Source organism: Medicago truncatula, chromosome 2 (assembly GCF_003473485.1).
Source record: "Medicago truncatula cultivar Jemalong A17 chromosome 2, MtrunA17r5.0-ANR, whole genome shotgun sequence".
NCBI lineage: Eukaryota > Viridiplantae > Streptophyta > Magnoliopsida > Fabales > Fabaceae > Medicago > Medicago truncatula.
Window position 1 is genome coordinate 7,093,864 of NC_053043.1, and position 17,365 is coordinate 7,111,228.

The 17,365-nt window shown below is 33.3% G+C and overlaps 3 protein-coding genes across 5 annotated transcripts; 1 reads left to right on the forward strand and 2 right to left on the reverse strand.

The window, feature by feature from the left end:
- Positions 1-933: 933 nt before the first annotated feature.
- Positions 934-5,436, reverse strand: LOC11445891 (putative E3 ubiquitin-protein ligase RF298). 3 transcript variants are annotated; one of them, XM_003594011.4, is made up of 4 exons: positions 5,232-5,433; positions 4,915-4,953; positions 2,156-4,256; positions 934-1,627 (listed from the first exon to the last, which is right to left on the reverse strand). In XM_003594011.4, exons 3-4 carry the CDS (start codon positions 4,250-4,252, stop codon positions 1,082-1,084), a joined length of 2,643 nt encoding a protein of 880 aa, XP_003594059.2. In that variant the 5' UTR covers positions 4,253-4,256; positions 4,915-4,953; positions 5,232-5,433; the 3' UTR covers positions 934-1,081. The 3 variants fall into 3 exon arrangements, with proteins under 3 accessions (XP_003594059.2, XP_024631576.1, XP_024631577.1); XM_024775808.2 differs by having other exon boundaries at positions 1,203-1,641; positions 5,232-5,435; XM_024775809.2 differs by lacking the exon at positions 934-1,627 and adding an exon at positions 1,648-1,989 and having other exon boundaries at positions 5,232-5,436.
- A 5,559-nt stretch (positions 5,437-10,995) lies between these two features.
- Positions 10,996-12,880, reverse strand: LOC11442955 (peptide methionine sulfoxide reductase B5). Its single transcript, XM_003594014.3, has 3 exons — positions 12,807-12,880; positions 11,685-11,841; positions 10,996-11,160 (listed from the first exon to the last, which is right to left on the reverse strand). The coding sequence occupies exons 1-3, from the start codon at positions 12,878-12,880 to the stop codon at positions 10,996-10,998; spliced, it is 396 nt and encodes a 131-aa protein (XP_003594062.2).
- On the forward strand, positions 12,529-15,856 carry LOC11443361 (uncharacterized). Its single transcript, XM_024775840.2, has 4 exons — positions 12,529-13,042; positions 14,280-14,457; positions 14,559-14,604; positions 15,457-15,856. Exons 1-4 carry the CDS (start codon positions 12,936-12,938, stop codon positions 15,528-15,530), a joined length of 405 nt encoding a protein of 134 aa, XP_024631608.1. The 5' UTR covers positions 12,529-12,935; the 3' UTR covers positions 15,531-15,856.
- The last annotated feature ends 1,509 nt before the right edge of the window (positions 15,857-17,365 follow it).

Below are 17,365 nucleotides of genomic sequence, written 5' to 3' on the forward strand. Positions count from 1 at the left end.
AAAAAAAAAAATCCCTCCACAACCAACATTAAGCTTCATATTAACTCATTTTTCACTCTTTAAACATTTGAACTGAGTTGGCTCACTTTTACCACTCCCATCCCTTGTTGAAGTATATATGCTATGTCCATCCAAACAACATAGATATTGTCAACCAAAACTTAAAAAACTAAAAAGGAATTCTGGAAAAAAAACTGATTGAACTGAATCTATAAAACTGATTTTGAACAAAAATTAATTTTGAATGAACTGAATCTATAAAACAGATTCAAAAGCATCTTAGTTCATGTTGCATTGCATCAAGGACTATAGCTTCTGAAATTGGATCCTCTACTATTGTTGTATTTGTATTGCAGATCATATGGTAGAGCCATAGAATAAGAAAAAGCAAAGCATATATAGACAAGAGCCACAAACTTCAATGTCGACGCAATTCCCACACAAACTCGTCGACAAGACTATGGAGAAAATTGGTGTTAATATGAAATTTGTTGTATTGTTTGTTGAAATTTTAGTTGCATTCATGGATTTAGAAGAACACGAGAAAGACAGACTGCATCAATTGGGTTTGCTCAATGGAAAATAAATGAAAACAGATTTGTGGACATGTAGGCATATTAATGGACACATCGAATCTTTTTTAATGTGTTCGATAAAAACTCAATGGTGTTAACGTTTTGTTAAGAGCAACTTAGTGCGAAAAAATGACACATCCAAAATTGTAAATAAAATTGAAGAACCTATGGAGTAATAGGTTCTTCAATTTTATTTAAATTTTTTGATTCGGCGTTTTTTTGCACCAAGTTGGTCTTATTAGTTTCAATTATGAAGAGTACAATAAGTTGATGATTCTATATCTTGCTCCTAAACAAGCTAATAGGAAAGACAAGTAAACAAACTTCAATTAAAACCAAAACTGCAGAAGAAAAATAAAGAAGTTGTAGCGGAAGAATCAACCTTTGCATTGAAAGTAATATATAATGTATCTGAAGTCCAGATCCAAGATCTGAATGCATTATTCTATGGGAGTCCCGAGGACATTATTCAAAACACTCATTTCACTCAAATAAATAAATCACTATTATGTACGCGCATAACGCACAGAAATTCGCTCCTGGATGGGGCTCCTGCAAGAAGGACAATCTTGCATTCCCTGCTTCTCATGGAGCTCATTGCACTTTGTGCAAACAACTTGATGAGCACATGGAAGAAATACAACAGACATCTCTTCCGAAAGGCACATCACACACTCCCTTTCCCGTTTCACACCTCCTCCATTCATAGAGAAGTTATTTAACTTTTGAACCAATTCTGAAATAGACGCGGTGTGGGGTTCTTCAAAACCAGAACCCTTTTTCGTGTCCTTGAAGCTACCGGCATAGCTTCCATCGATCCCTCTTTTTAGTGCAGCAATTTTTGAAGAGTCGGACTTCTGTCTTATTTGTGCAATTTCTTTTTCAAGTTTCTGGATGTCATCTTTGTATCTTCGCAGCTCCTTCTCCGCTTCCAATTTGATCCTCTCCTCCTTGGTTCTAGCCAACTCCTCAATTTGTTCTCTTTCTTTTCGTATAGAACTGACCATGGAGAGAAGTTCTTCTGTTTTCTTTGCTGCCTGCCGCCGTTTAGCCTGTGATATTTTTCCTTTACAATGAGAACAGACCCAGTAACACAAACTCATTAAGCACTCACAGATTGAATGTGTTTGCATCTGTGGTATCTCACGAGTGATGCGTGCGTACCAAGTGATTCATTTAACATTACCCACCCATTCAACAAGGAAATGATGTTGACTGTTAAGTCATGCATTTGAATCACTTATACGTGTCACTGCGTGTGTCGGTCAAAACTTATTTCATTTAATTAAGAGCATAAAATGAGTGTGGGAAAGTTTTGAAATTTTCAGATAACTACTTAGGTATAAAGGCTTGTATACCGAAGCCCCCCATGAGAACAAACAACAGCTTGAGTAATACATGTTGGTATTAATACCTGGTGAAGAAAAAATGCATGGCAAAGCAGTTGGAATAAAACAGGATATAGTATATTGAAGCCACATGAAAACAAATAACAGCTTCAGGAATAAATGTTGGTATTGATATCTGGTGAAGATGAAACGCATGGCAAAGCATTTGGAATAAGCATGATAAACTATTACCTCGAATTGCTCCGCTTGCACTTCGGCTTGCTTTGATTCCTTCGATATATGTGCCAATTTGTTTTTTTCAGTCATTAGCTCTTCCTGTAACAACGATTTCTGATTCTCCCATGATTGAAACTTCATTTGGGTCTTCTTTTCCCTCTTAGAGACCTCTTGAAAATTTGTTGCTGATTCTACCGCACGTAACTTAGCAGCCTCCATCTCTTTCCTCAATGCAGCATTCTCCATCTCGAGCTTCCGTACTGCAGTATTAGCTCGTTCCACTTGTCCACCTGCTTTACCCAAGGCATTTTCCATCTCAGAAAGCTTTTTCATGGTGTTTTCTTCAAGGCATTGTTTCTCCTTTTTAAGTCGTTCAACTTCTTCTTTCTCTTGCCTTAGTGTCTTAAGCTCGGCCTTGTCCTTACTCAGCCGACGAGCAGCCTGCATCACCTTTTGATTTGCCCACTCTGTCCATTCTTGAAGTTCATTTTGCAGCTCCCGAACCCTCGGAACCATCTTCAAAATCAGCTCATCTTTTCTATCTTGGGGCAACCACTGTCTCATGGACTTGTCATATGGTATCCCCACACAACTACTACTATGTGACTTGTTACTGCAGCAGATAGGGGCTATAGAAGAATTGCCTTTTGAAGACAGTGAAAGAGAAAGGTCAGTGTCTGTAGCTGATAATGCATCTGGAGGACTACTGACTGCTGGTATAAGGTTTGCTTCATGTTCTGAAGATGAAGAATCAGCTGCACGAGAAATAGTATCACTAGAATCCAGGCTAAATGTAGGGGTAGATGGTCCATTATTAGATGAGAAATGGGTGTTATGATTGTTTTGAGTGACATCAATTCCCACTGCCTTGCTTATGTTTATAGAAGCACTCTTTAAGTTTATGGCAGTAGATTCTGATACTGATTTAAGTTTTTTATCTAAGATTAAACCACTCAAACCACTCAGCTTTCCTCCTCTTGAAGACCCTTTAGACCCGTATGTCCGATAACTCTTTTCCACGTGGATTGACTTCTGACGAAAAATGTACTCCCTCTTGGTGCTACTCGAATGGACCTTTCTAACAATCCCACATTTTTCTTGTAGCAGGGGAGATTGAGAGGTTCCAGAAGCACTAGATGACTTGTCAACAGGATGACATCCAGAATTAGCACCCTGTTTTTCCAAGAGTCCACCGCGAATTTGAGAATTTTCTGCCACAACAGATTTCTCAGATTGAGTGCCTGGGGGAATTGAATTACAAGGACTTGGAAGACTCAATTCCGAACTTTTTGTTTCAACTTTTGATTGTGATTCAGTCTGGACAGAAGAAGAGCCATCACCAATGCCATCGCTGCCTAAACTACTTAAAGGGTCACCATCCATTGCACAAGCATGTGACACATTCATGTCACTGATTAACAAACACCACATTGCATCTCCGAAACTGAAAAATGGCCTAACCTCTTGAAGAACGCAAACCAATTCAGCCAAGATGTAATTCTGAAGCTCGGCTAAATCTTTAAAATAGTGCTCTCGTGAAGGATCAAATTCTTGACCATTTCTCAAAAAAGCTAAAGTATTGTCAACTATATTAGACACAGTGTCTTTGCATCCATAACAGATGCCAGGTCTTAACATAGCCTTTGTAGCAACATCTTCAGTGTAGCCACAAGCAACAATTTTTTTTATTGCACTCTTGAAAATGGTTTGCAAATTGCTCAAGACAAGTTCTTGCAACTGAGTTTCTGTGTGATCACTCCAATCAGCGCCATGGGATTCAACCACTTCTAATTCCTCCTTAGGCTGGCAAAGCCTGACCTCAGATGAAACTGCGGGGCTAGATAATCCAAGGTCAAGCTTCAAGCCATCAGAACAACCGTGACTAACACTGCACAAGTCAGAAGCTGTGACTGGCCCAAAACATGGGGTAATTTCGACTTTTTCAGCAGAAAATTCATAACTTAGGCTCTCATGTTGAAGTGAAGATATACTCTTACTTGACTCCCCTAAAGGTGGATCAGCCCTGAATTTTCTTTTATTTCGACTTCCTTTTTCTTGAACAGAAACCGAAGAAGACATTTGACTGTTACCACTGACAACCAGTGATGCCATTTAGCTGCAAACAAATCAAAAGAAGTTAATAGCTGCTATAATATTTCTCATTTAGATTACAATCACAAGTTGATTAGTTTCAGGCCTTATTTACATAGCTTGAAAGAATTTAACATTCTTGCTTGCTGTTTACAATGCAGCTAGTCATACAAACAATTTCTTAATTCTAAAACTCGCTTCGTATGGCTGTCTAATAATGATGGAATAATATTTGCACAGATGAAATTTAGCTAATAACATAAACAAGTAGCTAATAAGAAGAAAATACAAGATTCTTATTCATAATAGTAAATTACATATATTAATTATGTCAACAATACATGTTAAGATTTCTATTTCTCTCATATAATTGATCCGTACATCGCACGGCATGCACACTAGTTAACAAAAAAAAAAAGTAAAAACTTATGAACACACTCATCATGATTCATAACTTTATCCGGCATCAATTCACAAGCAGTCAAAATCCACTGATTCCAAAACCAAGTACTATCAAAACGTAATGGCAAAATGAAAATCAACAACGTAAATTCACAACAAATTTGATAGCATTATCAATGAACAAAAAGGGAGCAAAAAAAAGTATGAGTAATAACTAATAACTAACACTTGATTATAAGATAATGCATTGTATATGAATTTAAGAAGTGAAAATTTATTACCTCTAAATCTCAGTAATACAATCTACGTTGAATAACTTCCTGAAACAATCAGATTAAAAAAACAATGAAAATTAATATTCATAACACTGCCCAAAAACATGCACAAGTAATCTCAATAGAGCAAACCCAGTTGAAAAAAAATAAAAACTGAAACTACCCAATTGAATTCAATTACATAACAAATCTTCAAAGTCAATCACAGATCAATAAATCGATCTAAAAATTTCATTTTTAATGTAAATTCAATTCCCAGAAGATCCCCAATTGAAGAAAAATTCAGAGTTCTATAATCAGTATTTGAATCAACCGATACATACCCGATTGAAGAAAATTGACAAACAATCAAACGTAAGATCGATCTTAGAACATCGGAGAATCAGAAAGAAAAATCAATGTTTTTTTTAGGTTTTTATTGTTTTTTTTTTCTTTCTCCTCTGTTTATTTTATTTTTTTGTGCTGTGTGTTGAGCTTGGGGAGGCTTTAATAGCCTTATAAGCAATGGGAATATACATGCCCCTTACCCACTATAGTAACTAGGTTAGCATCATGGTTATTATAAAAAGTTATATTAAGTCAAAATTATGATTTTTGAGAATATTTCAATAATATTTTGGTCAAAAAGTATATATCAATAATAATTATTTGGTCTAATAAAAATATAGATGAGAATTATGTCATTTTAGCTACGTATCGTTATCGATGATAATATCGTCCAAAATACAGTAAGGTATTAAACATGATCTCATATTTTAATGAATGTTCTAAGTTATAATCGTGGTTAGCTACCGTTATAGAAGTTAGTTGTTTCTTGTTAGATCTAATTTCGATTGGTAAGGTCATCATGACGAGATGCATAATTATTAATTATATAAAAAAAAAATGAGTATTTCTTCTTTTCTTTTTTTGGCACAAGAAAAATGATTTTTTTTTCTAACAAATTCTTTAAATGAAATTTCTCAAATATCCTTATAAAAGTTAAATTTTAGGGGGATGTATTGGATTAGGATTCTATGAGATTTTAAAAGACTTTTTAATTATGAAAAAAGTCTTGTGGTATTCAATCAAGACTTTTTGCAATTTAAAAAAAGTCTTGTGGTATTCAATCAAGACTCTTTGTCATTTTAAAAAAGTCTTGAGGTATTCAATCAAGACTTTTCATCATTTAAAAAAAGTCTTGTGGTATTCAAAATCATTCAAATTTCGAAGGATTGTTTAATAAATTGGATTTTGATGGATTTTGTAGTGTAATTTTAACAAGAAAAAGTCTTTCTTTTTTTTGGTTACAAGGCTAAAACAAAGCAGAAAAAAACAAAACAGAAAAAAGGAAAGAGGCTAGCGCCTCATAAAGAGGACTCCTAATTCATCCGTCCTAAGCAGAGGCAGCAGGTCCTCTGGAGGAGAAGAGTGGAGAGTCAATTCAACATCGCTCGATGCTCCAAGTTTAGCCATAAAGTTTGCACACTGATTTCCCTCTCTGAGTGAGTGATGAAGGTTGAAATTACGAGAAACCATGATATCTTTGATATTTTGAATGAGAACAGCATAAACAAGAAAAAATCTTTCATGAAAAGATGAGATTTCTTGAGATTGTTTTTATTTTAAAAGTTACTATCTTTTTCTTCTCCTCTCTCTCTCTCTCCCCCTCCCCCTCCCTATTCTCTCTTCGTTTCTCTATCTCTCCATTCTCTCTCTCTCTCTCTCTCTCTCTCTCTCTCTCTCTCTCTCATCCCCCCTCTCTCCCTCTCTCTATCTCATAAAAAAATAAAAAATTGTATTGAGAATATTATGATAGAGAGTATGTCGTAATCAATGTTCCGCAAATCGAGTGTTAAATCTCCGAGATTATCGAGTTTACATTTTTAGGTACAAAAATCGTGTTAACTCTGAGGTAAAATCGGTTTCTGGTAAAATTGAAAGGTTTAACGAGTTTGACTGAGTTAACACTCGGTAAACTCGTGTAACTCGACCGATTTGTAATGGCCGACACAATATTTTTTTTTGAAAGATTTGTAAGTGCTGGCATAATTTTAAATATGTACAATTGAAATTTATGGGAATAACATTTTTAACAAATAAAAAATGTGTATTGAGAATAATGTGTTAGAGTGTTTTTTAGTCCCTTAAAATCTTATAAATTCCATAAAATTCTTAAAATTTGAAAATGAATAGTAAAAGAATTTTTTATTGGTTTTATTTTTCTTTATTCAAACGCTAGAATTTATTTGTTCATTATTTTTATCATTCACGCTTGTAAGTTTGCTCTTTTTCCCCTAAAATTTATTGAATCTTTTGAAATTTTAAAATCACATGAAATCCGTTGAAATCCTTAAAAGTCTGTGTGATAAATCCTTTAAAATCTTGAGTGTATAAAGTCTTTTACATAAAAAAGTCTATTAAAATCTCACAGAATCAATACAATCTCACACAGTCTTTTAAAATCTTAAAGACTTTTTTTATTAAAATAATCTTTTAAAATCCTAATCCAATAAACCTCCCTTAGTATAGTTTTTTCCTTTCAATTTTATCCATCATTTAAACTATTGTATTTATAATTTTTTTATTTTTATGATATAAGTTGAATCTTTTTTACACTTTGTTTGGCTATCACAAATAAATTTATCCATCTCTTGTACAAACTATCAAGGGCCCGTTTGTATTGTTTTATTTTTGAGCTTATGCAAATAAACAAACTTTTATATATTACTCATAAGTTTGTCAATGTAGGATTTTGTTAGTGAAAACTTATGAATTAACATATAGTAAAATCAAGTTTTAGTTCTAAAATTAGATTTTTTATTTTATTTTGGTGATTTAACATTGCAATTAATGACATGGCAATGACTAAGCATCATCATTAGGTTGGATGGCAATGCATGATCAATCTCAACGCAACTATGTCATTGTCATGATTAATGATGTCATAAAAAAACTTAAAAATTAGTGGGATGATGAGATTTAAAAAAAAAAAACTTAATTTTAGAAATGGAGGGTTAAAGCTTTAATTTAGACAAAATAAGAGAAAAATTGTGTATGAGTCATTGATGGGTTTTTAGAGTTTAATAGGTACGCATTTTCAATGTAAAATATTTTTATATTGAGATATCACCATGTTTCTATGTTATACTATTCATTTCTAATTAGCCTTACAAAAATGAGGTGATGTGGCAAGATAGGGGATTTTCATTGATTCTCGGTGTAAAATTGATTATGCGTATCATTTAAATATTCTTCTTTCTCTATTTAACAAAACTTATTTTGATATAGGGGTTTTCTAAATTGAATCAACCAAATAGACAACTGCAAACCATGTAATGTTAAGTTTCTCGTTGATCAAAACCATTTTTTATTAAAGAAAAAATAATACTTTGAAAGTAGTGTATATAGTATTAATTGAAGGGTACATTTGAAAAGAAAAAGTCATTATTGCATTGGAAAGTGAAAATGACATTCATTTTGAAACAATTTTTTTGATAAATCGACACTCATTTTAAAACGGATGGAGTATATTGTTATAGATAAAAAAATTGTCAGTAGAAAATTTATTTGAGGGATGAAAATATATTAATGGAAAACCATAACTTCGATGATATTTTGATTCATTTTGGATTATACACAAGTAATTTAATTTAAATGGTTAATGGTAATTTAACTTTAATTCATAAACGAAATAAATTTTCGATAGACTTTATTTACTTTCGAATTGAACACCGAATTACTAATACCTCTTTCACACAAGTTGGAGGGTTCACGCAAGAAATACGTTTGGGACCATTCTAAAACTTTTCAACCTTGAGTGTGATATTAATATTGCTGGTCCAAACCTTCATCTTTTTTCCACTCTTAGGCCACTTGCTTGATGCTTTTATCTTTTTTCTTATGGTGGCTGGATTCGAACACCGTATCTTGCATATATTATGTATTGTTTTTACCAACTGAGCTAATCTCACGAGGACTCATGCTTTCATATTTTTACTCACATAAATGACCGATTTAAATTAAAACTTATACAATGTAAAAGATTAATTATGTATATCCTCGTGAGCTTAGCTCCATTTGTAGAACAATGAATACTAATCGTACAATGTAAGAAAAACTTTTTAGGGACATAAATTTTAAGGACATCAAATACATGCCAGTTTGAGCTTTTGCTCCCTTTGTAAGGGTTATTGATCATTTTGCAGAAGCCGTTAAAATGGAGCAACAACCACTGGATGCGAATGAAGCGAAGCTGGCACCACCGCAAGCACCACTTCACAAGAGCGATGCAGAAGACGGCGATGAGAACGTCAAGCAGCTCGATGAGTGTTCTTCTCTCTATCTCTTGATGCAGGTAGGTAACTTCATTCTCTTCTTCATCTTCCCATAACCCTAAACCCCTAAAAGAAACCATTGTAATTTTGTGAATCGCTGATCTTTTGACAGAAATACAAGCTTTGAGGGAATTCTCTGAAAACAGAAAGAAAAATAAACAGGAAGTGACAGTTCATAAGGGATGAAGTTTTTAGTTAGTTATGAGGTCCTCTACTTTCTTCCTATCCATTGTTCATGGTGGCACATTTTTGTACCATATACTACCATTTCCATCCATTAGCATTAATATTTTTTTGCTATAATTCAATTGAAAGTGATTGGAATTGAACTTGGTTGGAATGAGAAGTTTGTACAAACATCTATAAATAAATAGTGCTTCCGGTAGGAAATACCTTTGATTAGTTTTGAGGTTAGAGTAGTAGTAAACCTCTCGTCTTGATTTTGCTTTAAATAATTTGAATTGCATAATTCTAACTTCAGCATGTTGGCCTCTTGACTTGATATGGTTTAATATGTTTACTCTCAATATAATCATGGCTAGTTAAGCAGCGATAGAGGTGAAACCAGTCTCTTATGTATACTAACATAAGAGTGATTTTAGTTAGTAAGAGTGATTTTAGTTAGTAATAGCAGTATCAAACACACACTGTGAAAATTGTTAAAAGTAGTAAATAGTAAAAGTATTAAACAGAGAAAGTAATTATTACAGTGTTAACATTAGCAACAAAATCACTATTATTGGGTACATGTACAATGTTGGGTACAATGTATGACATACTTCGAACCAAGAGTACGTGTAAATGTACGATGTTGAGTACAATGTAGAGTATGACATACTTTGAAGAACCATGAGTAAATGTTGGATACATGTATGATACTGAGTACAATGTGTAGTGAATAGTGATGTACCATGGGTATTGACCTATTGGGTACTTGTCAAATGGTGACATATCCATAGGTACTATCCGGTATCAATGTGCATAAGCCATAAGGTATTCTACAGTAATCCTTTTTTCTCATTATTTCATTTTGATTGTTATTTGTAGTTTTCTCACATATTAATATAATGTTTTTTTTAGGGGAATATAATATAATTTATGTATTTGAGCTTTGTTTATCCATTTGATTAAAATAAACTCATGGCAATGTACATAAGCTATGATATAATACTAATTTGTGCTATGTAAAACTCATGTTTTCATTGATGCATCCGCACTTTTTTAAACATTGTATTTCATTACCATTTCCGTACTTCTGCATCACAGATCACATAATTTTGGAGTCCACATATGCTTCAGGGTATACAACCAATTTTAATTTATTTTGTAAATGTCAATTTTGTGTGTGCTTCTTTACACGTCTAATATTTTCTGACGTGAACTTATAAAAAACAGAAAAACTCTAACATGAGTAGAGATGCATGCTTAAACACAAATTTTCATTTTCGGAGACCGCATGTGGTTTTTTAATTTCTTGCAGAACATACCACGCAGAAAATAACAAGATAAAAAGATTAGCCATATGTTATATGTCACTCTCACCGTTGCACATACCTATCAATGCTACAAAATCCATTTCCCCCTATCAAACAACAAAAAGCCATGATAACAAACAAGAGGACAATAGGTAAGAAAAGGATTTTATTAATTTCAGTCTAAATTGTGCTTGGTGGTTTAACCTTATAACCATAGCTGTTTTGGAGCCACCAAACAAGACTACAAGCTAGAGTTTATATCACTTAACACCTCTAATTCATTGTAAAGTAATGTTTCATATGGAAGAAGTAGCATTTCCAGGAATAAATTTGACAGAAACACTATTGACACAGTGGCGTTCATCAGTTGGAACCTTGAACTCTTCTCCTTTGAATACATGACCCAAGTGCCCACCACATGTTGCACAAGTTATCACAGTCCTCCTACCATCTGGATTAGGCTGAAAATGGGTAAATTAAGTTCCATTATTATCACAAAAATACATATATGTTAGGCTTAATTACTCTTTTGGTCCCTTAACTTATTTTTTGGTTTCGTTTTGGTCCCTTAACTATTAAAAGTTTCGTTTTGGTCCCTTAACTTACTTTTTGGTTTCATTTTGGTCCCTTAACTATTAAAAGTTTCGTTTTGGTCCCTTAACTTATTTTTTGGTTTCGTTTTGGTCCCTTAACTCTTCCTCCGTCAACCACTTTGGTCCTTTATGTTAGGATGAATGTATTAGAGTTAAGGACCAAAACGAAATCAAAAAATAAGTTAAGTGACCAAAACGAAACCAAAAAATAAGTTAAGGGACCAAAACAAAACCAAAAAATAAATTAAGGGACCAAAACGAAACTTTTAATAGTTAAGGGACCAAAACGAAACTAAAAAATAAGTTAAGGGACCAAAAGAGTAATTAAGCCTATATGTTATCATGATTAACAAGAGCACTGTAAGTAAACAAGCATATCATATAATGCTTACAGAGCGATTGATAGCTCCAGGGAAACCCTCAAAGAAAGTAGGCCAACCACAACCAGAATCAAATTTGATAGAAGACTTATAAATTGGAGTTCCACATCTAGCACAATTGTAAACCCCTTCTTCATAAAACTTGTTGTACTCTCCAGTACCCTTCAATCTGCAGCGTGATCGTTCAACTCGTAATACAAAGTAAAAGATTAATTGTGTATATTCTCGTGAGTTTAGCTCAGTTTGTAGGACAATGAATAATAATAGTACAATGTAAGAAAAACTTTTTAGGGACATAAATTTTAAGGACATCAAATACATGCTAGTTTGAGCTTTTGCTCCCTTTGTAAGGGTTATTGATCATTTTGCAGAAACCGTTAAAATGGAGCAACAACCACTGGACGCGAATGAAGCGAAGCTGGCCCAACCGAAAGCACCACTTCACAAGAGCGATCCAGAAGACGACGATGAAAACGTCAAGCAGCTCGATGAGTGTTCTTCTCTCTATCTCTTGATGCAGGGAGATAACTTCATTCTCTTCTTCATCTTCCCATAACCCTAAACCCCTAAAAAAAAATATTCATTGATGTTTGGCTGATTTTTTTTTCAATTAATTATCAGGATTGCATTGTTCGTAGTAGTAGGAATTGGAAAGAATGCCAAACAGGTATAATTCTTTTGTATTAATGAATTTTTAGTTGATTTTATGAGATTGTTGAACTTGATAGAACTACAATATTTAATTCGAATCCAATGAAGTGTTTATAAGTGAGAGAGTTTCCCTTACAAGCCATTTTTGTATTTAATTGGCTTGCATGAGCTTATCTAATGAGATAAATACCTCTGAGACTGTTTGGAAGAGTTAAGGGAAAAAGCTTATGATATACTCATAAGATATCTTATGTAAAAGATAGTTTGACATTATTATCTTTTTGCTATAAAAATTGCTTATACATAAAAGCTTATGGACTTGTTTGAGCTTATATACTAACATAAGTTTTATGATACTGTTTAAAAGAACTTATGAAAACAACTTATGACACAAGGTGTTTTCCACTTAATTTATATATTTATAACAATAAAATCTTATTTAACCCAATTACTACTATTATTTTAGGTACTAGTATAGTATACTGGATCTCTAATATTTTCCTAGCTTTGGTTTTTGAATAGGGTTTTCTTCTCTCTTTGCGACGATTCATAGCCATTACCGCAACTCTAAATTAATTAATGCGAATGCGACTATAGAAGAAGAAGAAGGAGATGCCGAATTATACCGGGTTTGATCAGCGTTCTGGACCCGCCGGTGGACCTCCCAATACTCGTCCCTTTTTTGGTTTTTCTCGTCCCCCTCCTCCTTCAACACACAGGTACGTTCATTTCGAATTTGAATCAATTAGCTAGCCTCTATTTGTTTTCGATTTTATTGCATATACTTGATTTTGTGTTTGATGTGTGGTAAGATTATGATTGGAAATGAGTCAAATCACTAGAGGTAGATGAAGACCTAGAAATTGGTTCTTGTTTTTGTTGTATGTGGTTTCATACAATCTTCTTGTTAACTTTACATCTATGTAACAACTTCCTCAGTGAGTTTAACCCTGAAAATACTGCTATGGAAAAAACCAGTTATGTGCTTTCATACAAGAATTGGAAGAAAACGACTTAAAATAGTGTGGTCACAATGACATTTCATTTCTAATTAGCCTTACAAAAGTGAGGTGATGTGGCAAGACAGTGGATTTTCATTGATTCTCTACGTAAATTTGATTATGCATATCATTTAAATCTTCTTTTTCGCGTTTTAACAAAACTTATTTTGAAATAGGGGTGTTCAAAATTGAACCAACCAAATAGAAAACTGCAAACCAAATCTACCTAAATCGAAAACTACAAAAGGTTGTGTTTGGTTTGTATGTGTTCACCCCAATTTTTCACATACTTAGAGAAACTCTCAATCAACTCAACCTAAGCAGTGACTTAGTCCAACTTACTCACCCCTTTTTTCCCCCACTCACTCAGCCGACCACTATGTGATGTTAAGTTTCCCGTTAATCAAAAGCATATCACGATTATTATGCTTTTTTTGGTTAGATTCCATTTGAATAATGTATTAATGGAAAACCATAAATCCAATGATATTTCAATTCATTTGGGATCGTAAGCAACTAATTTAACTCAAATAGTTAACGAGTTATTGTTTAAAAAGACATGAATTTGATTCATGAATGAAACAATTTTTTGATAGACCTTACTTACTTTCAAACTGAATTCTAGATTATTACTTTTTTTTTAATAGGAGATGAAGGGTTCACACAAAAAAAAAAAATACATTTGGGACCATTCTAAAACTTTTCAACCTTGAGTGTGTTATTTATATTGCTGGTCCAAACCTTCATCTTTTTTCCACTCCTTGGCCACTTGCTTGATGCTTTCATCTTTCTTTTTACTCACGTAAATGACCGATTTAAATTAAAAACTTATAAAATAAAATGTAAAAGATTAATTCGGTACATATCTTCACCAAAACAAAAAAAATCGGTACATAAATTTTAAGGACATCAAATACATAGTCTGAGCTTTTACCTCCCTTCGACCCTTTGTAAGGGTTATTGATCATTTTGCAGAAGCCAAAGCCATTAAAATGGAGCAACAACCACTGAACGCTAGTGAAGCGAAACCATTGGCGCCAGCGCAACCGCCACTTCACAAGAGCGATGCAGACGACGACGATGAGAACGTCAAGCAGCTCGATGAGTGTTCTTCTCTCTATCTCTTGATGCAGGTAGGTAACTTCATTCTCTTCTTCATCTTCCCATAACCCTAAACCCCTAACAAAAAATATTCATTGATGTTTGGCTGATTTTTTTTCCAATTAATTATCAGGATTGCATTGTTCGTAGTAACAGGAACTGGAAAGAATGCCAAACAGGTATAATTCTTTTGTAGTAATGAATTTTTAGTTGATTTTATGAGATTGTTGAACTTCATAGAACTACAGTATTTAATTGGAATCCAATCAAGTGTTTATATAAGCAAGGGAGCTTACCTTACAAGCCATTTTTGTATTTAATTGGCTTATTTGAGCTTATCTAATGAGATAAATACTTGTGCGACTGTTTGGAAGAGTGTAGGGAAAAAGCTTATATATGTCTATAAGTTGTCTTGTGTAAAAGATAGTTTGACATTGTTATATTTTGCTATAAAAATTGGTTATGCATAAAAGCTTATGGACTTGTTTGATCTTATATGCTAACATAAGTTTTGTGAGACTGTTTTGAAGAACTTATGGAAACAGCTTATGACACAGTTCATAAGGTGTTTTCCGCTTATTTTCATAAGTTTTCCAAGATAGTTTATAAAAATAGATTATAACATGCAAAAATAATTTAATTTCTTTTATTTTTCAATAGAAATAGATTATACGTAAGCAGTCATCGTGATAAACGTTAGTGCTATAAGTAAGCTGCAAGTAAGCTGTTTACCCAAACAGGGGCTATGTCTTAAATGATTAAGTTGTTTGTCCATACATGACGGGGAGATATAAAACCTGAGAATGTGTTTATAAATAAATGAAACATATTTCCATTTAACAATCAGTTTTGTTGGATTGAGTGCGGTCTAAACCAATTTTCTAGAGTCTATTCATCTATAGTTTTTTTTTTTTTTTCATTGAATTCTGAATTACTATTATCTCTAAAAAGTTTCAATGCCATGCTTGCCATTATTAGTTTTGTATTAAATGAAAGCATTGTAATTTTATGAATTGCTGATCTTTTGGCAGAAATACAAGCTTTGAGGGAATGCTCTGAAAACAGAAAGAAAAATAAACAGGAAGACAGAGTTCAAAAGCAATGAAGTTTTTAGTTAGTTATGAGGTTCTCTACTTTCTTCCTAGCCATTGTTCTTGGTGGCACATTTTTGTACACATACACTGCTGTTTCCACCCATTAGCATGAATATTTTTTGCTATAATTCAATTGAAAGTGATTGGAATTGAACTTGGTTGGAACGAGAAGTTTGTACAGCGATCTATAAATAAATAGTGCTTCCAATAGGAAATACCAATGATTAGTTTTGAGGTTAGAGTTGTAAACCTCTCTTGTCTTGATTTTGCTTTAAATAATTTGAATCCCATAATTCTAACTATTTGATGATAATGTGTTTTGAGAATAATTTGCCAAGCTCTCAGCATGTTGGCCTCTTGACTTGATATGGTTTAATATATGTTTATACTCTATACTCAATATCTTTCAAAAAAAATTGTTTATACTCAATATAGTCTCTTATGTATGCTAGCATAAGGGTGATTTTAGTTAGTACTAGCAGTATCAAACACACCCTGTGAAAATTGTTAAAAGAAGTGTAAGTACTGTTAAATAGTGAAAGTTAATTATGAACACTCTGTTAAGATAGCAATAAAATCACTATTATTGGGTACATGTACGGTGTCGAGTACAATGTATGACATACTTTGAACCATGAGTACTGTAAATGTTGGATACATGTATGTATGGTGGTACTGAGTACAATGTAGTGATTTACCATGGGTATGGGTACTTGTTAAATGGTGACATACCCATACTAGGTACTATCCTGTATCAATGTGCATAAGCTATTCGTCAGTAATCCTTTTTTTCTCATTATTTCATTTTGATTGAAAATTGTAGTTTTCTCACATGTTAATATAATATAAAGGCTTAATACATCATTTGGTCCTTTAACTTATTTTTGGATTTCACTTTAGTCCCTTAACTATAAAGTGTTTCAATTTGGTCCCATAAGTCTTCTGCCGTTTACCATTTTGGTCATTTCCGTTTATTTTTAACCTTAAATATCTAAGGTGAATCAACTTTATAGGTGATCCACCGTAAACCTTATTAAATCTTTCATTTTTAACCGTTTGATCTTTTTTTTAAAAGGAGACCGTTGGATCATGGAGAGATCTATTGTAGGTTATTATAAACCACACACACCTAATTTTTTTCCTCCTTCTTCTTCTCTGTGTTCTTCTTCATCACCAAATAAAACTCATCTTTATTCATCATCTTAAAAGGAGAAGAAAAAAAAAACAAAAAATCAAAAATACAAAACTCTCATTTATAATAACTAAAATTCATCTTCCATTCCAACAACAACGTCAACGATTTCTTCATGGTCAGAAAAACAAACAACATAAATTAAACCCTTCTCACACAACATTCTTTCAATTCTCCCAAAATACCCAAAGCAAAAATTCTCAAATGTAATAAACCAAAAAACCTCTCAGCACTCTCTTCTCTAAACTAATGTCAGGTAAACCCAGAAACCAACAACTTTAATTAAACCCCCGAGAGAGTGCACGGAACGGAGGTGATGGCTATTGCTTGGGGGTGGTCTGTTATGGTGTGACATGAAGGTATTTTGTGGCATTGTTGTCACTGCGTTTGGGTTTTGGAAGGCGCGGCTGTGGCCCCTTCTTTTGACTATCACTTTGTTTTTGTAGTTTTGTGCTTCTCTGTAATGTTGTGGCAGTTTGTAACGTGGTAGCTTTTGGGAGGCACCTTGCGCCTATTTTTTTCCGGAAATTCAACAAAAAGAATAGAAGAATGAGAAAGAATTCGAAAGAAGATAGGAAGAATTTGAAGATCTTTGAAAAAATTGAAATTTGTGTGTTGTGAAATTGTGTGCAATTTTGTACCTGTGGGTCATTG